The sequence below is a fragment of the Onychomys torridus genome, chromosome 8, assembly GCF_903995425.1.
Source record: "Onychomys torridus chromosome 8, mOncTor1.1, whole genome shotgun sequence".
Classification (NCBI taxonomy): domain Eukaryota; kingdom Metazoa; phylum Chordata; class Mammalia; order Rodentia; family Cricetidae; genus Onychomys; species Onychomys torridus.
Genome location: NC_050450.1, coordinates 19,064,089 through 19,091,498, shown reverse-complemented (window position 1 = coordinate 19,091,498; position 27,410 = coordinate 19,064,089). Strand labels below are relative to the sequence as shown.

The window sequence follows — 27,410 nt, the reverse complement described above, 5'->3', positions numbered from 1 at the left end:
CACCGCCCACTCCTCTAACAATTTTCTATGGGTCATGGCTGTTTGTTTATTTCTATGTGATGCTGGGGACAGAGCTCCAGGCCCCACTCATGCTAGGTAAATGCTTTACCATGAGCCTCACTCCTACCCCAAGCCAGATTGAGTGGCATGTACTTTCCATGCAGAGAAATTCACCACTGTCACTTCAGTGAGGATGTGTTTCATTGTCATTCAGTGAGAAATGTCATACTTCCTGTGGAACGTTTTCTGAGACACTGTAGCCCCAGGATGGTTTAGAACTCACAGCAGCCTGTTACTTCAGCCTCCAAAGTGCCGAGATTACAGGCCTGCATCATAACTCCCTGAGGTAACTTCTCTGATTTTTGGATCATTAAATTCAAATGTTGAATTCCAAACATTTGGGATTTTTCTAGCTGGATTACTGACTTCTAATCCTGTTGTAGTCAGAGAACATGCTCTATAATTTGTTTTCTCTTTTTCTTTCTCCTTCCTTCCTTCCTTCCTTCCTTCCTTCCTTCCTTCCTTCCTTCCGCTCTTTCTTTCTTTCTTTCTTTCTTTCTTTCTTTCTTTCTTTCTTTCTTTCTTTCTTTCTTTCTTTCTTTCTTTCTTGTCTTTTGAGACAGGAATTCTCTGTTTAACAGCCCTGGCTGCCCTGGAACTCGTTTTTTAGACTAGGCTGGCCTCAAACTCACAGAGATCCATGATCCATGTGCTGGGATTAAAGGCGTGCACCACCACTGCCCAGCCACACTCTATGATTTCAATCCTTTTAAAGTATAGACTTATGTAGAGTTCTGAATGTGGTCTGTGGTGGCGAGATCAAGTGTGTGGGCTGTGCTCAGAGCAGTGTGTTTTGCCTCAGTCAGCTGTGCCCTTCTGTACCTGCTGGTAAAGGTCATCCCATGTTTTTGCTTGAGACAAGTTCTCCTTATGTAGCCCAGGCTGGTCTCAGATGTCCAGTCCTCCTGCCTCTGCTCCTGAGCCCAGAGACTACAGAACTGGACTACTGCACCCAGCCTTCTTTTACCTTTAAGCCCTGTCCTTAGATTTGAACCCTGTCCTTTATTGACAATGCATAGGTAAGCCGCCCCCCCCCCACCCCCCAATCCTGCCAGTTGATGTGTGGGTTAAAGTTTTCTTTTGGTATCTTTTGAGACAGTATCTTTTTATGTGGCCCAGGCTGGTCTCCAACTTATGATCCTTCTCTTTCAGCTTCTTGACTGGGATATCAATTTTGTTTTTTAGTTTTTGATGGTGAGGACCCAACTCATGTGCTTGAGCATGCTAAGCACACCCTTTCCCACTGAACAGCATCCTCAGCCCCCAAACATGCATGAGTGTTTGGCCTGCAGGTATGTTCCATGCACATTGTATATGCCTGTTTGTAAGCAGGGTGCAGAAAAGGGTGTTGGATCCCCCAGAACTGGGGAAATGGACAGCTGTGAGCACCACATGCATGCTAGGATTTGAACCCAGGTCCTCCGAAAGAAGAGCAAGTGCTGTTAACCACTGTACCATCTCTTCAGTCCCCTCACCCAAAAAGGATAATATTGGTGACGAATAAAAACTGTCCCTGAATATTCTTTAATTGGCACACAGTTGTGTCACCAATAAGGCTTCGCGACTCTGCTCCCACAACCATGGAGTGGAGCTGAGGGATGGGCTCTCTGTTTTTCTTGGCTGCCTGATGCCCACTGCAGGTCATGCAGAAACACAGCTTGCTGAGGCCGCATGTTCTCCATTGTGACATTCATGTTCTTTTATTCCTGAGGCTCATCACGTGTGAAGGGGAACCTGGCTTTTTGGTGGACCAGACTGGCAGCATCAGTCAGCCGTGAACACTTGCCCAGCAAACAGCAGACCCCAGGGTTCCAACCATAGAGACACAAAACAAACACAAATCAGATGGCCAAGTACTGCGTTTAGGGTAATGATGCCACAGCTGCTATCATCACAGGAAATGTTCCCAGTCCACCGGAAAGCTAGTCAGAAAAATTAGAAAGTTTAAAAATAGAACATATTACCCTAGCAGAATATCTTCACAGAAATAAAAATTAAAAAAAAAAAAAAAGAAAGAAAGAAAGAAAACAAGGCTTCAACCCAATGACATTCATTTGTAAGTCAAGCGAGAAGTCAAGCTGGATTGCAACATTTGAGGAAGTAGGTTCAGAAGAGATAGTTTTGTTTATGAATGTTTATGAAAGAGCAGCTGTTCTGAGAGAGAAGGATGTTGGGAACAACTTCAATAGTGTGTTAGAGGGAGCTGGGGAGCTGACTTGGAGAAGGTTCTGACAAGCATGTGGACCTGAGTTTGATCCCCAGAATCCAAGCAATCCCAGCCTTGGGGAGGCAGAGACAGCCAGCTGAAACAGTGAGCTCCAGGACAGTGAGAAAACCTGTCTAAAACAAAACAAACTAAACAAAAACCAAAAAAGGCGGGGTCGGCAAGACGGCTCAGCAGTTCAAGGAGTGCATGAAGCCTGATAAGGTGAATGCGATCCCTAAGAACTGGTGGCTGAAGGAGAAAGCTATCAAACAAGGTGTCCTCATTCACACGTGTGCTGTAGACCACACACACACACACACACACACACACACACACACACACACACACGAAGTGTAATTAAAAAAAAAAAATCACAGGTAGCCTAATAGCACATGCCATTAATCTCAGGCAGAGGCAGACAAGTGCTTCTCTGTGAATTCAAGGCCAGCCTGGTCTACAAAGTGAGTTCCAGGGCTGCACAGAGAAACCCTGCCTCAAAAAAACAAACAAACCAACACCCATCCTCCCAAAAGAAAGCAAGATGGAGGGCACTTGAGGTACTGCAAGGCACGTTAGGTTTTTTCTGGTACCCACATATCTACACATATATGTAAACACACACACACACACACACATACACACACACACACACAGAGTCAACTATAAAATAAGTAGGTCAGGTGTAGAGTCCACGTCTATAATCCCAGCACTCAGGAGGCTGAGGTATGAGGGTCACAAGTTTAAGGCCAGGCTGAGGGCTACAATCAGACACCGTTTCCAGAAACAAACACAAGGTAAACTCAAGGATGAGATCTGAAGTGATCTTTCTTGGCTCATAGGAATCCACTGATGTCATGAGACCATGCAGCCCATTTCCTAGGGAGTCATGGTCTCTGGGCTGAGCTGGGAGGTGACAGGGAAGGAGCCTGTCTCTAGAGTCTGGTGAGGGACATTCCCAGGGTTGTAAATGGTTCAGCGGAACCTGAGAGGGGTCTACGGCTGCGTTTTGGCTGATGTAGGAAAAAGTGTGTGGGAAGAGAGAAGAATGTGCCTGGCAGTGGTGGCGCACGCCTTTAATCCCAGCTCTCGGGAGGCAGAGCCAGGCGGATCTCTGTGAATTTGAGGCCAGCCTGGTCTACAGAGTGAGTTCCAGGATAGGCTCCAAAGCTACCCAGAGAAACCCTGCCTCAAAAAACAAGAGAGAGAGAGAGAGAGAGAGAGAGAGAGAGAGAGAGAGAGAGGGAGGAGGACTGCAAAGGACAACAGAGCTCCTTTGTTGCTCACCCTGTTAATTTTCAGCAGGTCCCCTCCCTATGGGAAGTGTTTAAGTTCCTCTGAATTGTTGAAGTCAACTGCATTTCACTTTCACCACTTCTGAGACCCTTTGTCAGAAGTAGATACTGAATAATAGCCTGCCTTGCCCTCCTAGGGAGCAGCTCAGGGCTTCACAAAGGGCCAGGTGTGCTATGGTTCTGCCATCAAGAGGAGGGACTCTCCCAACAGGAAGGACCTTCCCAGCTGTGTTATCCAACACTGAGGGGACTTGGTTACCGACAACTTCAGAATCAATGTTCCTTTTCTTTCTCGCCTTACTATGTAGTTCAGGCTGGCGTTAAACTCAGGGCAATTCTCCTGCCTCCTGCCTCCTGGTGCTGGGATTTCAAGTGTGAGCCACCACACCCAGCTTACAATGTTCCTCAATGAATTTAACATAAAATTACAAGAGAAAGTTGTACTTCCATGAGAAGCATGTACTAATTGTGGGAATTCCTTCTCTAGGGAGATGTAAACAATGTTTACTCCTTATTGATAAGGCCTAAAGGGACCCTGGCTGGCCAGGGCATGGTGGACATGGCTCTGACAGGCCTTGCCTTTCTCTGCATTCCTTCTGCCTTGATAAAAATCATTAGATTACATTCCTAAAGCTAGCTACCAAGGTCTATTCCCTTATTTGTCCACTTCCTTCTCCCGAGACTGGCTACCAAGGTCCAGCTCTCAAAGAATTGAAGTCCAGCAATCAATTGGCTCCTTTGGCTCACCTAATTACACGCCCAATCAAAATTAAACACCTCATCCTGACACAGGTTTCCGCTGTACCTTTATAAACCGCTGTGTGCTGCATCTGTGTCCTCTATCCAGAGGCATCCTTTGTCCCACTCTGGGATAATACCTCTTACCCCTCTCGCCCATTCCCTTCTCTTTCTCCCTGTCTCCTGTCTTTGTCCCTTATCCCTCTGTCCCTCTGGGGCAAATAAATCTCCTTTGTGCTGAGAACTTGGCCTTGGGCCTCTCAACCACAAACCACAAACCAAAATACCACTCTACTGTAGTTTATACTATAGGAACCAAGAACCATAAGTTTATTAGGTTCTCTCTCTTTCTCTCTCTGCCTTTGTCCCTCTGTCTCTGTTTCTCTATCTCTCTGTCTCTCTCTTTCTTTTTCTGAGGCAGGGTTTATTTGTTTAGCCCTGCTGTCCTGGAACTCAGAGATCCATCTGCTTCTGCCTCCCGAGTGCTGGGACAGCTTTCTTAAAGAGTATGGATGAGAGCTTAGGGCCGGAGCGTGGGTCACCCCAGAGCAGCTGCACTGGAGGTCTACACCCAGCATGGGTGACAGCTCCCTCATGGATGGAGTTGGTGTGTCATGCTCCCTCTGCAACCCATATTACTCTGAGGCCACATGCAGTTGGAGCAGGTTGCAAGTGAGTGGAGGAGCAGCTGGATACTCAGGTGGGGCTCCAATGACACCTCTCACACTGTCCTTCTATGAGTGAATGTCAACAGTACAGAAGCAGTTATGACTGCTCTCTGCAAGCAGGCACAGCTAATTTGATAACAATGGCAGATGCTTTATTCCTTAGAGGTGTTCTACACATCATGGAAGCATGTACCATGGAAGTGTGTACAGTGGAAGTATGTAGTTTGGGAGCATATGCCTTGGAAACATGTACCATGGAAGCATATAATGTGCTTGCCATCATTTCAGCAACCCACACTGCTGGAATTACAAAGAACATACTTTATGTCCATCCTATGTGGTCAAGGTTGACTTCTATTCCCATGCACACTTGTGACAGGCACTTCATTTAGGTTCAAACTAATTGCTCAATGCAGACACAAAAGGGCGTTTTCACATTTCAAAGTCCATTCGCCAACATGGACCGGGGAGAGATGCAGTCAAGTGATGAAGCATGTAAACTCCCATCATAGATCAGTAAGAACAAATGGGACATTTGTAATAAATTTTGATGGCAAGAAACAATAACCTCCTCTTTATTATTATTACATTTATCTATTTACTGTGCATATGTGTGCCAGCACGTGCATGTAACCTTGTGGAATCAGGGTCTATTTTTCCTCCATGTGATCCTGGGGGTTAAACTCTAGTTACCAGGTTTGGTGACAGATACCCTTACCCAAGGCATCATCTCTTTGATCTAAGCAACACCTTTTGACACCAGAGAATACTTGTAATCCCAGCACTTAAGAGGTGGAGGCAGGAGAATCAGAAGTTCAAGGTCATCTTTGGCTATTCCTTAAACTTGAGGCCAGTCTATGTTATTTGAGGTTCTGTCTCAAAAAATAAAAACAATAAAAACAAGGAGCCAAGTGTGACTGAGCACACCTTTAGTCCCAGCACTTGGGAGGCAGAGGCAGGTGAATCTCTGAGTATGAGGCCAGCCTGGTCTACAGAGTGAGTTCCAGGCCAGTCAGGGCTGTGTTAGACCCTGTCTCAAAAAACAAGCGTCAGCAAGGTAGCTCAGCAGGGAAAAGTTTGATGACTGGCAAGCTGAGTTTGATCCCAGGGGCCCACACGGTAGAAGGAGAGAACTGACTCTCAAATATGACTGTAATTTTAGAAAAATTAAAACAAAACAATAAGACAGCCAATAAAACTTATACTATATTTTGAATTTTACCAGTAAAAGGTATGGACATTATTTCTCACCTTATGACACATACTTGGTCTGGCATTTTTTAGTTGTTACATCTCTGTTGATTTTGTAAGCTGACTCTTCTTCCTGGCAGTCTTGTTGAATTCTGGGCAGATTAGGGTTGGGTCCAAGTGCGTAGAATAGAAAACCACTCCTGGAAAAAGGTCAGAGGTGGGAGCTGTGTAAACTCACTTCTGCCAACAGGTTTTTGTACCTAAGTTTGTGTGTGTGTGTGTGTGTGTGTGTGTGTGTGTGTGTGTGTACGCACGCATGCGCGCGCTGGGGAATCCAGGGCCTCCTGTGAGCATGCTGTACCAGTGGGCTACAGTCTAATTCTTTGTGTAGGTATTAAAAGTGGGCACAGACTCCATGCTGGGATTGGCATAGGAAGAGTTGAAGGGGGTCTTTTAGTTTTGAGGTCCCTCCGCTAAGTGGGGACTGAAGGCTGAGAAGGACACTGTGGCATGCATGGTGGCTCTGCCTCTGGATGCCCACCAGGCATGTTGAGTCTAGTCATCTCAGCTCCATGGATCTAGTGGGTCTGACCCTGCACTGGGTCTGGGTGTCAAAGCCTCTCACCTGCCTACTGCTTGGCCACCATGATGTCCAGAGCATGGCTTGAATCTGGAAGCATCTGAAAGGAGCTATGGCCTGGCTGTTTTTATCTCCCTGCTCCTAGAGATGAGCCATACTCGGAGGCCATACTCTGTCTTGCCCTGAAGCTCTGGCATGTGCTTTCTCAGTGTTGGCCCCCATACCCCTGAAAATGGGGCAGTAAGAAGAAAGCCCAAACCTGGCTGTCCCCCGAAGGTGAAGGCTGAGAGTAACCCTCTTTCCCCATGTAATTCAGGCCTGGCCCAAGGCTGTTGTAGCTCTATACAGGATCTGCACCCACACATTCCCAGGGCATGAGAAGCTTCTCTCCCAGATGCCTGTGCCAAGACTCATTTGTTCCGGACAGCCAGAGAGGTTGCACAATCTGTCCACACTTACATCCTAGATGAGGAACTAAGTCAGAGGAGACCAGCCCATTAGTGTTACCATGGGTAGGCCAACCACTGGGGACCCTAGGAGCCTGGGGGCTGTGGTGGGTGCTTGGACTCCACACTCAGGCAAACCGAGCTGTAAGCAGAGATAAGGCTCAGCCATCTCCCTCCTGGTCAGCTGCCTTTCCCTCTCTATGTACACAGACCATTGGCATTTGCCAGGAATGTAGACTGGCCCACACCCTGTGGCCCCAGCACACCACAGCACACTCTGCCTAACTCCATTCCAGCCTTTGGAGACCTGATAAAGGGTGGCTCTTCCTACTTTCCCTCCCTGCTAGGACCTGGAAGTCTTGGGCCTACAATGGGGCTGTATTGACTGTATATTTGTGGTAAGAACCAAAACTGCCCCCAGCCAGATTTTTTTCCTGCCAGGGGTGTGGCAGTCATGGAGCTCCAGAGTGAGGAGGGTCAGGCAGCATGCAGGCCACACACACAAGGGTCATGGGGATGCCTACCAGTATGAACAAGTCTCCTGTGAGTGACTCCTGGTCCATTTCCCATTAAGCAGCCTGCTGCTGGTTACCTGGGATGGGAACTCCAGTTCAGCTGTGGGCTCTCATAGCAGGGACCCTTAAGGGGCTCACAATGGCTTTAAGGTGGTCACAGTGAGGGGGAAGCCTATGCTAACTCAGAGGTCAGGAGCTACACATATCCAAAGTGCATTGTGGGTAGGGTGAACCTTCAGCTGCATCAATGCCACTTGGCCTCTCCGGCCCAGCTGGACAAGGGTCAGGACAGGAACATCCCAGGTTCTGGGAACTCTCAGGAGAGGGGCCAGACAACCTCGCCCACCATGGGTGTCCTTCCCTGCTGCACAAGGAGGGGGTGGCCTTCTGCCCCTGACATGCTGTGCAGCCCCAGCTGGCCTCAGAACATCTCTGTTTTAGGCAGAGCCAGGCAGCCCTGTGTTGAAGACCCACCTCTGGTTTTTGGTCTCACCCACCCTCACCTAAGTCTGACCTTTGCAAGGAATGTGGTCTGACTTCATTTCCTTTCATTCAGGGATAGACCTGGACTGGGCAGGAGGGAGGGAGGCTGTACAGGGGGCTGTGGAGATAGCTGGGCAGGTTGTCCTTCGACCCCTCACCTGCCTAGCGGGAGGGAGTTGGAGGGAGGATGGTCACTGCCTTGCCATAGACTCAGCCACTTCATCTCATACTCCATTCTGGGAGCTGCTCAGAGCCACCTGGGGAATAAGGAGTGATGTTGCCTGGCAACAAGGGAAAGCCAGGGTCAGCTTTTTCCATGGGTAGGTCCCATCTTAGAGTCCTGGACAGGATCTGAGCAAGGCCTCGCATACAGTTGGTGCTCAGCAGATGTGTGTGGGATAAATGAACAATGGATGCTGTTGATGCTGATTGTGGATGGTGAGGGGTAGGATGCATCTAAATGGCTCTCCTGTGTTCCCCCATCCTTGGGACCCCATAACACAATGCCAGTGGAACAATTGTGGGTATTTCTGTTTCACACTGAGATCCTATGTGACTGTAGGACAGTAGCCCCCATCTGTCCCTCTTAGGATGTGGGTGTGAAAGATGCAGATTCCAGGGCCCACAGCTGCCTGCAGAGCCTAGGCTCTTAAGGAGTCTCTACTAGGAATGATAGGCAGGCCCTGACTCACATAGGGCTAGGCTGTAAGCTGCATCATCTCCTGGGTTGAGGGGGGGCACTGAGACATGTTTCTTGTCAGAGCTCACCCACTCTACACATCATCTTCTGGTCCATAGAGTGTTCTACCTGCTCTGGAACATCTTAGCTACAGGAGCCTCCGACCTGTGAGACCTGGGGTGCCTTAGACATTCCCTACTGCTGGGCTGGCCAGGTAACAAACATGGGAGCATGAGGCAAAGTTGGCTAGGATCCAGCCCCACACATGTCCAGGAAGACACTTCTCCAAGGAACAGCTCCCACTCACCTGTCCACAGGGGCCCTGAACCTCACCCCAGAGGAGGCATGTGGATCCTCTGGTGCCCACTTATCCATCTGCTGTCCTAACCATGTCAGGACTTGGAAAGCGTTCGGAGAAGCATGAAACCCTAAGGGACTGATATGGGAGAGACATTGCCTTCCCCTACAGCACTGTCTGTCTGATGGGGCCCTGTATTTGTGCAAATCACAGATACCTCCAGCCCTATGCCCCAGGGAAAGGGTGGCTCAACATAACTCCCAGCCTGAACCGCTCAGTCCCCCAATACAAATGGGGACACCAGTGACATCCTGAGTGGGAGACAGCCTTGCCTCCTGGTAATAATCTTACAGTTCTTCCCTGCTCTGTGGGGATAGAGGATGGGCTCAGCTGCCCACTGGACCATAGTCAAGGTGCCCAGCTGACTCAGACACAGTGCCCCTCCCTATGAGAGGGCTGGTTTTCCTAGGGGCGGGCCTGGCAAGCGGTCAGTGTGGAGAGCCTGCCTGATAGACACTATTGCAGGTGGTTGGACACTAGATAGACAGTAGGAGGCTGGACAGGTGCTTTCCCAGGCCCAGAGGCCCCTCATTGTCCCCAAACAGTGGTGTGGGGTGAAGGTTGGAACAGTTGGGAACCTCAGAGCCATTGTTATCCACAGACCATGGCCTCGCCAACAGTTCGACTCCTGCTAGGGTCCTGTGGGAGCCCCATCTGCTGCCGATGCCTTCTACTGTTTCTCCTTAGTCTCGGTGAGTATGGGGTGCACTAATCACCCTAGAGAGGTAAGGGAGCCCAGGAAAAGGCTCTACCTGCCCCAGACTTTCTCCTTGGGCCATTGCTAGGTGGCCTGAGTTCCAGGAGGATTAGGGGCTGGGAGTACAGGCTGTATGACTTAGTGGGGTGCAGGGGCCTTAACTCTCTCTTTCTCCACCCCGTGGGGGTGTGCAGAGGGCTGGGATCAGAGAGCCCAGTTTTGCCCTGGCCTCGCCTCTAGCTGTGTACCCTCTGCCCACAGGGTGGATGCCACTTTTGCAGGTCCAGGCTACAAAGATGGGCCAGGTGAGGTGCCCTGGAGGACCCAGAAGGATTTTCTAGTCTTGGGGCTGTGGGCTACGTTGTCTCTACTCTACACATGGATACATACATCTCTGAGTACCAGTTTTCAAAGGTGGCTGTTGGTCAAAGGGCTGCTAAGCCTAGAGAGTAGCAGACTCTTGGCTACAGCTGGGCCCTGAAAGGAGCTGAGTTGGGAAGCAGAGAGACCCTTGGGAGTTAAGTCACAGGCCCCCCGAAGTAGCCAGACTCAGGTAGTACCTGGACCTCGAAAGAGTCGAGGAAGCGCCTATGTGCTTGGGGAAATGTCAGCCATGCCTTGTCCCCTAGGAGGCTGCACTCCTCCGTGCTGAACTGACCAGCACCCCTGACTTTGCCAGGTGGGTTCAGCAGCTTTTGGGGGGCTCAGGAGGCCTTGTGGGCTGAATAAGCAGGTGCCAGGTTCCCAAATTTTCATAGCTCAATGTCCTCTGTGTCTTGTCTGATCTCTCTACCTACCTCCCTCCCCACCTGGCTGGCTCAGGGCTGGGGGAAGGATCCTGCTCTGTGCCCTCCAGGCTGTTTCTTGTCTCAGGGAGGGCCTCCAGGGTCCTGAAGGGAGGGGCCTCTGGGCAGGGAAGCACTTCAAGAGGGACAGAGTTGGGTGCAGACTCCCAGCCCTGTCCACAGTCTCCCTGCCGGCCTCTTTCTTGACCTCACTTGTGGTGACATATCTGGCCTGAGCATCAAGCGCGCCCAGGAGCTGGCTATGGCTGTGAGGCGGAAGAACATCACCCTCCAAGTGAATCAGGTCGGTCCCCAACATGGTCTTTCGGTGGGGTGAGGGAGACGCACCATGGCTGGGAAGTTGGTGACTAGTTTCTATGATACCACCGCCCCCCTTCAACTCAGGATCTCATCTTGGCTCACTGGCTCCTCTCAGAGCTCCTCTGTGGGAGCCCGTTTTCAGGTTCCTTTACCCAGCAGGTCCGCATAGAGGATGATTGGGGCCACGGGCCTGAGTGCAGGTATCTGGAATGGTCTGCACTTGGCTGTGCTGGGTGAGGAGGTCTTTTGCTCCACCCCTTGGCATCTCTATAAATACCCTGGGGCAGAGCCAGTCGGGCTGTTGGAATAGGTTCCAGGCCCTCTCGAGGCTCTCCTTTATTTTCTATCTGTTTATCTCCGCACTATAAATCCTTCTATCTAATATTTCCTGATGCTCAAGAAAACTCTGGGGAGCTGTGGGGTTGGTGGGTAAACGTCCCCCACTCCTCTTGCCGCCTAAGTTGACCACTGGGTGTGTCTCTACTAGGCTGAAGACCTCTGGGTGTCTGAATGCCTTCCCCCCTCCTCTGCCCCCCCAGGGAGGGGCTGCTACCCTTTCTCAAATCTGAGATGACCTTGCTGTCCTTCTGTTGGAGACCTTACCTCCCTCATCTTTCTCTGTCCTCAAAACATGGTCAATGGTGGCATGACTCAGGATGGGGGAGAGGAAGGTCGGTCTGGCTAGTCTATATGGATTCAAGACCAAGGCAAGCCTGTCCCTGGCTCTCTAGGCAGTGGGATGTTCATGCCACAGGCTGTGTGAACAGAGTCAGGGTACAGTGTGTGGCCTGTAGGGTGGAATAGAACTGGGCTGCCCCAGGCCATCCTTGAAGGCTGTGGCTGAGAACATTCTGAGCTTCATGTCCCGGTCTCCTGGCAGCTGCGCTGTCTGGCTCGTCGCCTTCCTAAGTACCTCACCAATGAGGAACTGGATGCTCTCCCACTGGACCTGCTGCTCTTCCTTAAGTAGGTCTCAAGTTGGGGACTTGGTCTCACTTCCCATATCCTCAACCCTCACCTTGCCCTGGACAACAATTTATAGTCTCTGGGTGGCTTTGCCAGGGAGGCAGGCAATGGAGTGTGTGTGTGTGTGTGTGTGTGTGTGTGTGTGTGTGTGTGTGTGTGTGTTTACATACACAGTAATCCACATATCCCCTCTCCGTAGCCCAGCCATGTTTCCGGGGCAACAGGCCTGTGCCCACTTCTTCTCCCTCATCTCTAAAGCCAATGTAGATTTGCTCCCACAGAGATCTCTGGAGCGCCAGAGGCTGCTGCCTGCAGCTCTGGAATGCCAGGTATGGAATGCTGCCATCTGCTAGAGGCAGAGACAAAGCATGGAGTGGGCTCGGTGGTTTCCCTAAGGTACTGAGGCCGGCTGTGTGTGCAGGGCATGCATAACTTTCAAGTGAGCGAGGCAGATGTTCAGGCTCTCGGAGGCCTGGTCTGTGACCTGCCTGGGAAATTTGTGACCAAATCTTCGGAAGTCCTTCTTCCCTGGCTGGCGGGCTGCCGAGGACCCCTGGACCAGGGCCAGGAAGAGGCAGTCAGGGAAGCTCTGAGAAGTGGACGATCCCCGTATGGGTGAGTAGGAATGGCTTAGCATATGGGCAGATATGTGTGAGGATATCCATCACCACAATGGGTTTCCTAGGGCTGCATATCCCCTGCTGGATCCTGTCAGGTCTTGTTCCCTAGGAGGCTGCACTCCTTGATCTGTCAGCAGAGACACTGTCTGACCCAGTTTCTGTCTCCTGATCTCTGTCTGGGGCCACCTTCTGAGTCCCTGAGCTGGGCCCCTGTTTCTGGACAGCCCCCCATTAAAGTGGTCAGTCTCCACTCTGGACGCTCTGCAGGGCCTGCTGTCAGTGTTGGATGAGTCCATCGTCCATAGCATCCCCAAGGTAAGATCATGCTACCTGGCTTGTCATTGAAGCTCCTGGGCTTTGAGGCTCAACTACTATGCTTAATCCTCAGGATGTCATAGCTGAATGGTTGCAACACATCTCCCGGGGCCCCTCCTGGCTGGGGCCTAAGCTGACTGCCATGCTCCCAAGATTCAGGCGGGACACAGAGAGTGAGTCCAGAGCCATGTCTGTTGAGTAGCGACCTGAGACAGGACACTAGGGACAGGGATCTAGCATTGTAGAGTTTCATTTGCTTCAACCAGTGGCTCTTCCTGCCTCCTCAGCTTGGTCATTCATAACTTCACAGGGTGAATAGAATTGCACCATTTTGTCAGTGGGTAAACTGAGGTCATGTGTCATGGTAGGTGTGGGAGAAGGGAGAGTCGAGAAGAGCAAACTGCCTCTGACTCTTGCCTGCCCCTCCAGAGAAAGCCTGCCCTCCAGGGCGGGAGCCCCAAAAAGTGGATGAAAACCTCATCTTCTACCTGAATTGGGAGCTAGAGGCCTGTGTGGATGGCGTCATGCTGGCCACCCAGATGGACCTTGTGAATGAGATTCCCTTTACCTATGAGCAGCTCAACATCTTCAAGCACAAACTGGACAAGGTAACTAACTCATAATGGGCTTCTATCTGTCTGCTGGGCTCAGGACTGCTTTCCAATTGACCCCAGGAGGTGTTCTGGCCCTCATGGTCCCTTCTTCCATAGACCTACCCACAAGGCTATCCTGAGTCCCTGATCCAGCAGCTGGGTCACTTCTTCCGATACATCAGCCCTGAGGACATCCGCCAGTGGAATGTGACCTCACCAGAGACAGTGAAAACTCTCCTCAAAGACACCAAAGGACAAAAGATGGATGATCAGGTAACATCTACCCCAGAGAACATGGACAGGGGAATGCATCTTTCCCTGCCCCAAGGCGCCTTAGCGGCTTCTGTCCACAGGTGATTGCTCTGGTTGCCTGCTATCTTCGGGGAGGAGGCAGCCTGGACCAGGACATAGTAGAAGCTCTGGATGGCATCCCTGTAACCTACCTGTGTGACGTCAGCCCCCAGAATCTGCACTCGATACCCTCCAGTGTCATGTGGTGAGTTTCTGGTGTGCTCTGCAGGGCTGAATGGATACTCAGAGCTTCCTAATCACTGCCATGTCCCACAATGTTCCCCAGGCTGGTTAAACCCCACGACCTGAGCAAGTGCAGCCAGAGGCATCTGGATATCCTCTATGGAAAGGCATGCTTGGCTTTCCAGAACGTGAGTGGGCAGGAATACTTTGAGAACATCAGGACATTCCTGGGTGAGTCAAGGCACACACGGGTGGGTACAGTGGGGCACTGCAGACCCCACACTTACATCCAAGTCCTAGCCCCTCCCTGCCCCCCCCCAGGGCTTCCTAGGCGTATATGGGATCTGACACTGATGACTTTGGCTCTCCCACCCCTTCTAACCCCAGTGGTCCAGATGGTTGTTGAGCATAGAAGGGCCTGGGCATTAGGGAGAAGACAATCTCTGAGAAACTGAGTGTGCTCTCTCAAGGACGGTGCTGCGAGTTTTCATACTGCCTCGATACCTGCAGGTGGGGCCTCTGTGGAGGACCTGAGGGCTCTCAGCCAGCAGAATGTGAGCATGGACTTAGCCACTTTCAAAAAGCTGCAGATGGATGTCCTGCTGGTAAGTGGAGATGGGAACTCATGAGGGAGGGCTCAAGAGAGGCACTATAGAAAGTGGCCAGGCCTCCTGAGAAAGGCTTGTGGGTGGTTGGGGGTCCTTACACGGGATGGAGGGCCTTTTGTGGGGTAGAGCCTCAGGAGGAGGGCCTAGTGTTTAGAGAGTTAGGAGGGATAAGAAGCAGGACCTCATGAGCAGGGCGTGGTCCTTATGAGGGAGGAGTTTGGACAGGATCTGCTGGAAGAGGTGTGGCCTCACAAGGGGCCCCTTGTACATAGGGGTTGAGGTATCATGGGGGCCTAGAGACCCTGATGGTTACCTCATGCTCTGGCAGGAGCTGACTGTGCCTGAGGTCCAGAAACTTCTAGGGCCACACATTGTGGGCCTGAAGACCGAGGAGGATAAAAGCCCGGTCCGAGACTGGCTCTTTCGGCAACAGCAGGAAGAGCTGGACAGGCTGGGTTTGGGGCTTCAGGGTGGCATCCCCAATGGCTACCTGGTCCTGGACCTCAATGTCCGAGGTGAGCTGGGCTGCCCAGGGGCAGAGTGGGGGATGGAGTCAGGAGTCTGAATGACCTCCTTTCCTTGCAGAGGCGTTTTCCAGTGGAGCCCCACTCCTTGGACCAAGATTTGTACTTGCGTGCATTCCAGCTCTGCTCCCAGCTTTAATACCGAGCTGAGACTACCACTCCTAAGGCTCCTGGCTCCAGCCCTACTGTGGAGCCCCATCTTGACCAGGAGCAGGTCCCAGGGGTTATTGTCAAGGTTTGAGGACTCTTGAACTCAATAAACAGTAGCATTGCCTCCTTGAGATATCCTAAGAGCAGTCAAGAGAATGACTCTGAAGCTTCTTGTGATCACGGAATCACATAAATACAGCTCCCTGTGTTCATCCCTTCCACTCTCTTAGAAAGAAGGATGGGGGCTGGAGAGACGGCTTAGCAATTAAGAGCACTGGCTGCTCTTCTAGAGGACCCCAGTTCAATTCCCAGGACCCATATGGCAACTCACAACTGTCTATAACTCCAACTCCCGGGATTTGACAACCTCACACAGACACACATGCAGGCAAAACACCAATGTACATAAAATAAAATAAATATTAAAAAAAAAGAGGGATGAAAAGTGGACCCCCAGGCAGGTGGTAGCTATTTAAGGCCTTCCTGATAGGATTGGTGCCATCTCCAAGGTAGTGGAAATCCTGAGACCCCAGCTGAGGGATGTGGGAGGCCACCACAGTCTGGGCCCTGCCAGAAGGATTCTGTCCCCAACAAGGCCCTAGCAGAGACACAGGCTGTACTTTGTGCTTTATTCAAATCCACCAGTGAAGGCAGTAACATTGAAATGGCACCAAGTTCCACTTGTCCTGGAATAGGCCAGAAGGTCTGGATCCTGGCTCCTCCTGTCAACCTGCTCTTGTGGCTGGGCAGGTCCTATCTCCTTACAGGCCCAGGTCCTGGGAGCTGAGGTGTGTGCCAGAGCCAGTCTCCTAGGATGGGGAACACAGCAGGTCCCCTGGGGCCTGGGATATGTACTTCAGCCTAGATGGGTGTCTTGTTCCGTCTAGCAGCTCCGTTGCTTCTGTAGCTGATGTTCAGGGGTCTGACTGCCCTGGGTCAGAACCATTGGCAGTGTCCAAGGTTCTAGTGTCCTGTGAGCAGCGCCTATTGGTCCTGAAGGTGTATCAGCCACAAGTAGCTGGACACAGTACAGCCACAAGAGGCTGGAAGGCAGAGCCACAGCGAGTGACAGGTACCCCAGATGAACTGGAGGGCTTCCTGCAGGTGGAACAAGGAAGGGACCCATTAATCCTGATTAGAAGACACCCCCAGAGTCCCTTCTGTTATCCTTCCCTTTGTGATGGTGACAGCTAGGAGGGTCAGTGAGGACCCTGCTCGTAGCTGCTCTTCTGGGCTCAGCCTCATCCCTTTTTGTGGTTTGGTTTTTTTGGGGGGCATTTGTTTTGTTTCTGTGATGTTGGGGATTGAACCTGGGTCTTTGTACTTGGCCAGGCAAGTTCTTTCCACTGAGCTGCATTCCCAGCTCTCCTCGCCCCCATAAATATGTGTATGTATATAATATGCGCACACACACACACACACACACACACACACACACACACACACACACACACGTTTCCCAGGCTAGCCTTAAACTTTCTCTGAAGCTCAGGAAGGTCTTGAACCTGCAGTCATCCTGCTGTCTTGGTTTCCTGAGCTGGCCCTGGGCCACCAGGCTTGACTCTCATTGAATGGGTTTTGGAGGAGGAGGTAATTGTATCACTTGTAGATGGCTCATCAGGCAATGACCTGTGACTCATGGTAGCCCCCTCAGGAGGCAAATAAAAGGCAGGGGCAGCCAGAGGTCTGCTAAGGATGGGAACAAGGGGTGTGGACCATACCTGAGGCGGGGGCAACACCATCATTCCCAGGCAGATTCAAGGTATGGATCAAATCGGATGGGGGGTAGGCAGTGTTGGGGGGACTGTTGGTCACATAGGCCAGGGTGGGGCTGGTGTCCAGGCCCATCCCAGACAGGTCTGACATGTTGTGGTTGTGCATCCACAGGACGACATTTGGATGGTTGCGGGCCTTCTGCAGGTCCCCCACATTCTGGCCCAGCAGACTTCTCACATTGTCCACACTCAGGTTCTGTAAACGAAGCCAGGGGTTTTGGAGGGAGGTGTGAGGATCCATGGGGCTGCCTTCTTTACTCAAGGACCCAGCAAGGTGAGTGCTGCTCCTAGGACTGAGCAGGACAAGGACTGCGAGGCACAGAGGTCACATGCCCCCTGAACTCCTCAGGCTTTGGAACATATGGGTCTGAGACCTGAGGCCACCCCCACCCTGTCTGCCTACTTCAGAGGCAGACTTCGAGCCAGGCATTGTGGTGTATGTCACAAACCCCAGCACTCAAGACTCTGAGGCAGGATGATTGTGAGTTCCAGGCCAGCCTGGGCTACAGAGTGAGACCACATCTCAACAAAACAAAACAGAGGTATCCCCTGGGCCCACCTTCAACATGAAGGGGTTGAGGTTGGTGAACGTATCAATGTCCATAGAGATGTTGGCCTGGGCCAGGTATTGAAGTTCCTCCAAGGGAGCACCACCTAGAGAGAACAGTGGTGAGGGACAGAGAGGCAGAGGACTTGTGTATGTGGGGTGGCACACATGGCAAAGGTAGGGGTGTGTTGAGGAGAGGCGGAGGACTTAAGGGAGAGATGCCACAGTGCAGGGCTCACCGAGGTAGGGGCGTATTAAGTAGTAGTATTCTCCCACAGTACTGGTGTTCCTAAAGACCTCATGAGCCTTGGCGAAGAGCACATCCTTCCGACTCTGAGGGCAGGGAGAGATGTCTGGAGCCCCAGCCAGCCTGAGTAGGATGAGGCAGATGAGTAGACTGGAAGCCCCTTGACCTGGACCACTGAGCGTAGCCTCTACCCCTTGAAACACAGATTTCTTCTTGCTCCCTGTACTAGGTGAGAGTATTACCACCACCACCCCCCAAATTAAACCCATCTGGTACCTCAGAAAGTGCCTTTATTTGGAAATAAGAAACTCTTGGCAGATGAAACCAGAGTAGAAGATGAAGTTCCACTGGGTGAGGTTAGCCTAACTTCCTTACGTCCTATGACAAGCAGGGTTTTTGAATACAGACACACGGGGAAGAGCAAGAAAGGGCCTTCCTGTGAGGTTCTGAGGGACCGGGCCCCGCGGACATTCAGACTCTGCACTTCTGGCCACTAGAAGTCCTGGAGATAGTTCTCATTTCGAGTCACTCAGCTTGTGATACTTCCTTTTCTTCCTTTTATATTTTTATCATTTTTTAAAATCTTACTTATGTGTGTGCGCACATGTGTGGGGGCATCACAGCATGTGTGTGGAGGTCAGAGGAGAGCTTGAAGAAGTCAGTCCTTGCCTTCAACCGTGTGGGGCTCAGGTCGATCTAACCTGGGTTGTGAGACTTGGTGGCAAACTCCATCACCCTCTGAACTGTCTTGCTAATCCTCTTTGTGTGCATATTTGTGTGTGTGTGTGTGTGTGTGTGTGTGTGTGTGTGTGTGTGTGTGTGTAGGCCAGAGGCTGACTCCAGGTGTCTTCCTCAATATCAATCTTTTGGGACACTGGCCTGGGATTCATCATTTTGTCAGCTAGACTGGCTGACCAGCAAGCCCAGGGCTCCTCCTGTCTCTCTTTCCCCATGTTGGCATTCCAGGTGTGGCTGTTAGTGCCAGCTTTTTATGCTGTGTGCTGGAGAGCTAAACTCAGGTCCCTCCCTGTGCTTGTGTTGGAAGCACTTTACTGGTTGAGCTGTGTCCCTTGCTGTTTGTGACATCTTCACGTGGTAGTCCAACATGCCTCTGATGGCCTGGCATGGACCATTCCACCGCCTCTCCCCAGCCTCAGTTTCCCCTATGCCTCTTGCTGGGAAGGTGGTTGACAGGGAGGCTCACCGGAACTCTGAGGGCTGGATGATCTGGATCTGCTTGAGGCTCATCCAGCAGAGACGGGAGCCCCCAATGGCCACCAGAAGGGCACCAGTAACCTTGCCGTTATGGTCCAAGAACTTCTGTAGAACTGCCTAGAGGCAGGGCCAGGGTTAGTGGGTCTGGGCAAACCAGACCAGCCAGCTTCAGCCCCATTGCCAGCCCTCACCATCCTCACCTCTGTCTGGTTCTCCAGAGCTGCATCTGAGGCCAGCAGGACCATCACTGTGTCTCCAGATGTGATGTTCCACTGGCTTATTTCAGCGAGGGAGTAGAGGTAGACCAGCGAGGTAATGAGGCGCAGTTGGTCCTCGGGGATGCCATGTGGGTAGATCTGAGGCAGGTGGGCAGTTTCAGTTGTAGCTGAGCCCTCTAGCCGCCACCCCAGACTGACCATCCACACACCTGAGCGAGCTTGGCTTTGACAACACGCTGGCACTCTGCGGGCAGGGGGTGTTGTAGTAAGGGGTCCAGGTTGGCCCTGAGCACTCGTGTGCCCAGACAGGACTCCAGCTGGGTACAGTCGTAGTGCACCAGGAAGAGGTCATCGTGCAGGGTGGCTGCTGTGATGTTGCCACGGACACAGGAGCTCCCTGCAGGGTGTGCTGATGAGCAGGCTGGCAGGTGAAGGCCTGGGCTGACAACTTGCTGCCTTTGGGACCCTTCTTTGACCCTGGCCTCCACTTTTTTTTTGTTTGTTTGTTTTTGGGGGACAGAGTCTTGCTATGTATCCTAAGCTGGCCTCAAACTTAAGACCCTCCTGGCTCCGAGGTTGGGGATTTAGCTTAGTGGTAAAGCACTTGCCTAGCAAGCACAAGGCCCTGGGTTTGATCCTCAGTTCTGGGGGGGGTGGGGAGACCCTCCTGGCTTGGCCCCTTAAGCACTTCCACGCCCAGCCCTCTCTACTTCTGATTTAACCAGACCTCCTTGACTTGCTCATCATTCTTGGTGTCTAGCCAAGAGCTTGGCCTAGACTAGGCCAAAATTAGGAGGCCAGACCGAGGGAGGCATAGTGTCCCTAGTATACCCTGATCACACTGACCTGTGCGCCGCTTGAGCCTCGAAGACACTGAGTCGGCCTTGGACTCCAGGAAGTTGGTGACGAAGCGCCTGGCATCACGCCTGCTCAGCTGACCTGCCCGGTAAGCAGCCACCACGCTACGGAAGAAGTCCAAGCCCACAGCCTGGCAGGGCCAAGTGTGTCCATTCCCAGTCATAGGAAGGGCCAGCCTAGTCCCTTCCTCTGCCCACCGGCCATGGATGCTGTGATTGTGATAGGGGCACCCAGCCCCACCACTCAGGGCTCAGAGTGGCTGTGTGGCACTCATAGTCCTGGATGGACTGGTGGTGCCCACAGCCAACCCCACTCCAAGTACCTTCCTACCTCCTGCACCTTCTCCCACAGGTGGGGGCTGATGTAGGTGGCCAGAGATCCCAGGGCTTGCAGTCCCTCCAGGTTCCAGGAGCCAGGAGGCCTGGTGCATGGGAAAGGGTGCTGTGTCGGAGTCTAACATGCCACCCCATTCCCTAAAGCAAGCTGGAAGAATATTCATAGGCTCCTAACTCCTGGCCAGTGCCCATAGATTTGGGGATTTGTCCTGCTGTGAACCCCAGGTGGTGGGAAGCACCCTTAACCCTGTACCTCCATGCCTCAACCTGCAATGTCAGAGTGGGGCAGGGGTGAGGGCCAGAATTCAAATAGCAAAGACTAGGAAGGCCTCACTGCCATCCTGGGTTCAAACCTCAAGCTCCCTCCCCTCTTATCTCAAGGAAGGAAACCCCTCTAGCCTCCCTGGTCCCCCCACCCCCTGATCCCTGGAACCTTCCACCCACCCAATTTGTGTCTTCCCACTGGCCAGCAGGGTGTTGAGGGCAGTAGTCTGCATGACAGTTAGCTTTGGGCATCGAAGCAGGTTCTTCAGCACATGAGGGTCTGCAGCCACGATTTGGGGTGCCTCCATGTCGCATACCAGGACCCCGAGAAGCCCCAGGTCTGAGGCACTGAGCTGTAGGTGGGGTTTCCCCTGCAGGGACAGAAGGTCAATGCTAAACAGATGACCTTGCCTCACTGCCCAATCCTGTCCTCACTTGAGGCACCTACCAGACAGGCCAAGGCTGTGTGCTGTAGGGCAATTCTCTGGTTGGGCAAGTTGGCCAGCAGTTCTGTGTCCCCTTGGGCAGCATGGTGAATGAAGGCCCGGCAGTTGGCATCCCTCACCTGGTTCAGACTGAAGTGGAGGGATGTCAGGGAGGCAATTCTGGGCCTCCCACCAGCCTTCCCAGTGTCTCCAGGGTGGCCCAAGACCAGAGGAGGTAGCCCAACCACAACTGGCAGGCCCCGAAATGATGGGGAGACCACAGCAGGGACACTCACTTGTAGAAAAGTAGGAGGTTGGGCGGGTGGAACTGGAAGTCGTCCTGGAGGCCTTGCCGTGCAGCGAGGTTGGCCAAGCAGCTGAGCTGAGCAGGGGCAGAGGTTGGAGAGCAGGTCACCGTCTGTCCAGCGTGGACTGGGCCTGGTGGGACACCGCTCAGCCCCCCGCCCCGCTCAGCAGAAGGCACACTTTAAGAAGGAACGGGAGATAACGTGTGAGGAAAAACCTGCAGTAGCAGAGATGAGAATGCAGATGGAGGAACGGGGCCTGAGACAGGTAGTCCCGAGAGAGGCAAATGGACAGAGTGCAGTTAAAAGCCAGAGGCAAGACAGGCGCACACTTTTAATCCCAGCATTCTGGATGCAGAGGCAGGTGGATCTCTGCGAGTTGGAAGCCAGCATAGTCTATAGAGTGAGATCCAGGGCAACCAAGACTATGTAGAGGCCCATCTCAAAAAAAAAAAAAAAAAAAAAAAAATCCAGAGATGTTCAAATCAGCTCTGTAGTCACTCAACTGTGTTCACGTTACAATGCCCATCTAAGATGACGGCCCCACGGATATTAAACGTAGGTCAGTTTTGCCTAGAGACTGTTGATTCTCTTTCTTCCTTTCGTCCATCTATCCGTCCTCCCTTCCTTCCTTCCGTCCATCCTTTCTTCCCTCCCTCCCTTCATAGGGGTTTCACTGTGTAGCCTGTCTGACCGTGAACTCAAGACTCTCTTGAGTACCAAGATGACTGGTATACAACATCATGCCTGTTCTGAAGACTTGTCTCCATGTCCCTGTGTGGACGTTGACGGATTCTGCCTTTCAGGGAACTGGTTCATTTCATCCAAGTTGTCACACCCGTGGGCACAGACAGACATTTCTTTCCAATCCCTTTATTTTCAAGGAAAGTGCAACAAACGGCCCTCGCTTGGGTCACTATCAGCGGTTTGTGTCTCCCTGCTCTCCCATGGCCAGACTAGGGCTCTTCGCCTTTTCACAGAGTGAGTGGCTTGTGGCACTTCCTTCCAAATCCATTCATTCCTCCCGCAGCGGTCATCTTTCCATCTCTTCTTTTAGGTTTCTTCCTCTGGTTTCCTGATAGGAAACTACACCATTGAGTTCAGATATTTTCTTTTAACATTACATTTTTTCTTTATTGTGGTGGTGGTGGTGGGGTTGCATACACACTGTGGAGTGCATGTGGAGGTCAGGGTACAATTTGCAGGGAAACAGTTCTCTCTTTTCATCATCTGGCTTCTGGGCTCAAACTCAGGTTGTCAGACTCAGCGGCAAATTCTGCAAGAAACCCACACCTTTCTCTTTTCTAACACACACATTCAAAGCTGTAGCCAGCCACTGTTCTCATTGTACCCCATAGGTTTTGATAAATTTCCTTTTTTTTCTAGACAGGGCCTCACTCCATAGCTCAGGTGTCTCCGGAGTGCTGGGTGACAGTATGTACCAACATGGCGGCTCTATCTTTATTCTCATTTAGCTCACAATGTTTTTGACAATAGTCTTGATGCCACATGTGGTAGTGAACACCTGTAATCCAAGCACTTGGAAGGCAGAGGCAGGAAGATCAAGAGCTGAAGTTCAGGGCTGAGGGCTGGCGAGGTGGGTAAGTGGTTGGGAGTACTTGCTGCTCCTTGCAGAGAACTTGAATGGGGTTCACAGTGCTTACATGGTGGCTAACAACTGTCTGCAACTCCAGTTCCAGGTGATCCCACGCCATCTCCTGGCTCCCTCGGGTACTTCACACATACATGGTACACAGATATATGTGCAGACAAAACACCCATATATATTACACTTTAAAAGAAAAAGAGTTAAGGTCATCCATCCTTGGCTACACAGTGAGTTCAAAACCAGACTGGATACATGAGACTATAAGAAAAAAATCTTGAGAGTTATTTGGTCCAGATATTATTTAAAAGTGTGCTCATGGGCTGAAGAGATGGTTCAGTAGTTAAGAGCTGGGTGCTCTTCCAGAGGTCCTGGGTTCAATTCCCAGAACCCACATGATGGCTCACAAATATCCATGACTTTAGTTCCGGAGCATCTGACACCCTGTTCTGACCTCTTTGGGCACTAGGTTCGCATGTGGTGCACATACACACAGCAAAACAGCAATATATATAAAATCTTTTTTTTTCTAAAGAGTGTGTTGCTCAGTTTCCAAGTATTTGAAAGTCTTCCATCTACCTTTCTGTACCTGATTTCTTGTTCAAGTTCATTGTGCTCCGAGAACAGGTACCGGATGCTATCGACACTGTAAGTTTGGGGAAGGTGGATCTTAGATCCAGTGCTGCATCTGTCTTGGTAAGAAGCATGTATTCTGTTGTTGTCCACACATATCAGGTCCACAGACCTGAGATGCTAAATGAAGTCTTCGTGGTTTTGATTCTGGCTGCTGCACGTGTCCTGTCCTAACAGGCAGTGAACACCACTGACTATCACAACGGATTCACCTGTTTCTCATCAGTTCTCTCAGTTTGTGTATCTGGACACTTTGAGGTTAGGTGCACACTTGTTAAGGGTTATGTTGAAAAGAAAAATAGATGAGCCAGGTGGTAATGGCACATACCTTAATCCCAGCACTCAGGAGACAGAGGCAGGAGGATCTCTGTGAGTTTGAGGCCAGCCTGGTCTACAAGAGCATGTTCCAGGACAGGCTCCAAAGTTACACAGAGAAACCTTGTCTTGAAAAACAAAACAACAACAAAAAATAGAGGCACTTTCTACACAGTTTAGACTAACCTCTAACTTAGTCCCCCTGCCAAAGCCCCTCAAGTGCTGAGGTTAAAGGCCCATGCCACAGTGTCTCTTTCCTTCTGTTAACACGGACAGGTGATGTTGGTCAGATGTAGAGCCAAGTGGGCTCAACAGGCTCCTGCAGCCCCAGTTGGGAGAGAGGCCAATGGGGTTCAAGATTCTCCCTCATGAGTCCTGGGGCTGGACCACCCCGAGGAGGCACCACGTCCTAGATGAAGCTAGGGAGGGGCCTGAGGCAGTAGACAAACCCTCAACTATTTCAAGTCAAGGCAGAAGCACCCCGTAGACAGACTTGCTGGAACATGCTAGAACTACCCAATGTGGGTGTTCATGCAGATCACCTTATAGGGGAAGAGTCGCCTCAGAAGGGCAAGACTTCTTGTCACAGTGGGGCCACCAAAAAGTCACATTCTAGGGGCTAGAAAGATGGCTCAGTGGTTAAGAGCACTGCCTGCTGTTCCAGAGGACCCAGGTTCAATTCCCAGCACCCACTTGACTGCTCATAACTGTCTGTAACTCTAATTCCAGGGAATCCGACACCTTCACACCAATGCATATAAAATAATTTTAAATAAATCATTAAAACACAGCAACAACAAAAAGTTACATTCTAGGTGGTTTTGAGGTTGGCAGGATGACTTGGAGACAGCCCTCTGCTTCAGGGGAGCTGTGTGCCAACCCCCAAGTCCTTACATGGCTGCCCCTCTACCTGTATACGCTCTAGTGTCCTAGGGAGCCCACAACCCCTGTGCTCTCTCTACCCGGGAAGCACTCACCTGCCAGGCTTTGAGCGGGACCCTCTGCGAAGCCAGGCTTCTGATTAAAGTGGAGAGCTCTTCCCGGGGTAGCTGGCTGGCTGGCAAGCACCAAAAGTTCTGCAGGAGGGAGGTGTTGTCCCTGTGTAGAAGGAGGGGCATTGCTGGATCCAAAGGGGAAGACCCAGGAAGGAAGGCTTTGGCTATTGCAAGGGGGACTTGATCACTCAGCTTCCTCCACCGTGGAGGGAGTAAGAGGCAGGGTAAGATTATTCTCCTTCCCTTCCCTTCCTATCCCTTTCTCTCCTTTCCTTCTTCTTCTTTTCCTTTCCTTCCATCCATCCTAGAGGACCTTCCTACAGCCAGGCTGTCAGCTGGATGGGGCTTTAATATAGGTCCTTGCCATCACTTCTGGGGCTCAGGCTCAGCTGACTTTGAGCTCAGGCTTGGACTAGTTCTGAAAGCTGCTGAAGAATATGGGGTCACATGCTGGGTGACCATGGGTGAGGCCATCTTCTCAGGGTGTGACATAAAGTCTACCTATCAGGTGGGAGGGTGTCTCCGATACTAACTCAGGCTTGGCTAGATCTACTTGGGATCCTGGGCCTGCCTGACGAATCATCACATTAACTAACTGGTCCATTGATGATCATCACTCCAAGAATTGGGGAAAGCCAGGTGGTGGTGGCGCACGCCTTTAATCCCAGCACTCAGTAGGCAGAAGCAGGTGGATCTCTGTGAGTTTGAGGCCAGCCTGGGCTACAGAGTGAGTTCCAGGACAAGCTCCAAAGCCACACAGAGAAACCCTGTTGTGAAAGGCTGGAGAGCCCAGGACAGAAGGAAATAACTAAGCTAAAATGATTTGGGGAATAGTAATGGCCTTGAAGGCCCTGGGCCTGGCCCAAGAAGTAAGGAGTGATGACCTAGAGCTCCAAGTGGGAGGGGACCTGGGGGACACTGGCTGAGGTTGCAAGTCTCTGATGGTTGAGGCTTCTTCTTATTTTGGGGGTTTGGGGGGGTTTGAGACAGGGTTTCTCCGTGTAGTTTTGGTGCCTGTCCTGGATCTCGCTCTGTAAGCCAGGCTGGCCTCAAACTCAGAGAGGTCCACCTGGCTCTGCCTCCCGAGTGCTGGGATTAAGGGCATGTGCCACCATTGTCCGCCAAAGCTTCTTGTGAGTATGTCCACATATTTGGCTGGCCAGGGACTTGCCAGCATTTAACTGACACTGGACCCTGGAAGCAGGCCAGCAAGTGGTGCTGAAGTCAGGCTAGGCCCCCTAGGTCAGAGCTGGTGAACAGTGGCCCTGTCTGGACCTTATGTGCAGATTCTGGACACAGTCCCTCCCCTGGACCACCAACTGAGGACTCACTCCTCCTCTCCATGCCCCGTCACAAAAGCATTTGCTCGACTTGGGTTTTGCTCACCTGACCCATGTGTTGGCTTCACTAGCGTTCAGCCCTCCCTTGGGGAAGCCCTTCATCTGGGGTCCGGAGCAGTGGGCAGTGAGGGACAGAAGGAGGGCGAGACCGGGACTTGCCAGGGTACCTGCAACAGAACGGCAGTGAGGGCATGAGTGGGGGCTCCCTGTGACCTCCTCAGCCACAGCTCCTCCTAAAACGGAGGACCTGGAAGAGGCTTGCGGAGCTATACCAGTTTCTGTGTGCACAGCCTGGATCTGCACATGCTGTGTGTCTTCTGGTACAAGTGTGCACACATTTTCTGGTGTGTGCATGTGTGTAAGTGCCTCCTTGAGTGTTGTTCTGTGTACTCATAATCTGAACACTGAGACCCTAAAACTCAGAAACAGGGGATTGGCTCCCTAGTCTTCAAAGCCCCTTCTTTCCGTAGGGGGGTCATGAAAGAGTCTCCCAGTCCAGGAGGAGGGGGTTTGTTTCCAGGGACGCTTCTCTTGTTGCTCAGAGCAGAGGCACAGCAAAATCTCCTCCACAGCAGGATGGGGCCTATGGAAGATGGCGGCTATACGCTGATGTCCTTTGTGGACCACTCCCCTCCTTGCCTCCTTGGGGCCTGGCCTGGTTTATGCTGGGACTACCAAAGAGGACTTGGTCTATGTCCTGCTGCCTAGACCAGTGGTGGCTCCTTCAGTCACAGCCCTGCCTGGTCCTTACTAGGACTCCCCCCCCACCCCCAGGCCTGTGCTGGTAGGACTATACTTCCAACACTTTTTTGGAGCACACTTCCTGGCCCTGTGTCCAGGGGACCTCACTCTCCTCCCTTCCCTTGCAGCAGATCCTCAAGTTTGAGTTCATGTGGAGGGGGTGGCTAGAACCTGAAGAATCCCTACCTCTGCAGCAATATGATCCACAGCCACCCAAGGGCCTAGGGCATCCCCTTCTGCACAGAAGTGTTTTCTCACCCACTCTGGAGCCCAAGGCTGGCTGTCGGAGAGTCCTAATCATCCCGGCTGGACCGTCTCAGGG

The 27,410-nt window shown here is 51.7% G+C and overlaps 2 protein-coding genes across 3 annotated transcripts; one reads left to right on the top strand and one right to left on the bottom strand.

Moving 5' to 3' along the window:
- The first annotated feature begins 9,645 nt into the window (after positions 1–9,645).
- On the top strand, positions 9,646–15,400 carry LOC118590000 (mesothelin-like). Of its 2 annotated transcripts, none has more exons than XM_036197780.1 (16): positions 9,646–9,908; positions 10,175–10,218; positions 10,543–10,592; positions 10,882–11,002; positions 11,900–11,985; positions 12,185–12,314; positions 12,407–12,600; positions 12,830–12,920; positions 12,994–13,093; positions 13,350–13,528; positions 13,631–13,786; positions 13,867–14,009; positions 14,091–14,218; positions 14,498–14,592; positions 14,924–15,110; positions 15,181–15,400. In XM_036197780.1, the coding sequence occupies exons 1-16, from the start codon at positions 9,821–9,823 to the stop codon at positions 15,267–15,269; spliced, it is 1,881 nt and encodes a 626-aa protein (XP_036053673.1). In that variant the 5' UTR covers positions 9,646–9,820; the 3' UTR covers positions 15,270–15,400. The 2 variants fall into 2 exon arrangements, with proteins under 2 accessions (XP_036053673.1, XP_036053671.1); XM_036197778.1 differs by having other exon boundaries at positions 9,821–9,908; positions 10,870–11,002.
- A 752-nt stretch (positions 15,401–16,152) lies between these two features.
- On the bottom strand, positions 16,153–27,389 carry LOC118588350 (mesothelin-like protein). The gene is made up of 15 exons (XM_036194612.1): positions 27,347–27,389; positions 26,394–26,514; positions 24,990–25,110; positions 21,450–21,535; positions 21,177–21,303; positions 20,909–21,099; positions 20,460–20,550; positions 20,114–20,259; positions 19,481–19,664; positions 19,254–19,409; positions 19,043–19,170; positions 17,831–17,961; positions 17,604–17,698; positions 16,991–17,240; positions 16,153–16,367 (listed from the first exon to the last, which is right to left on the bottom strand). The coding sequence occupies exons 1-15, from the start codon at positions 27,387–27,389 to the stop codon at positions 16,153–16,155; spliced, it is 2,085 nt and encodes a 694-aa protein (XP_036050505.1).
- Between the last annotated feature and the right edge of the window lie 21 nt (positions 27,390–27,410).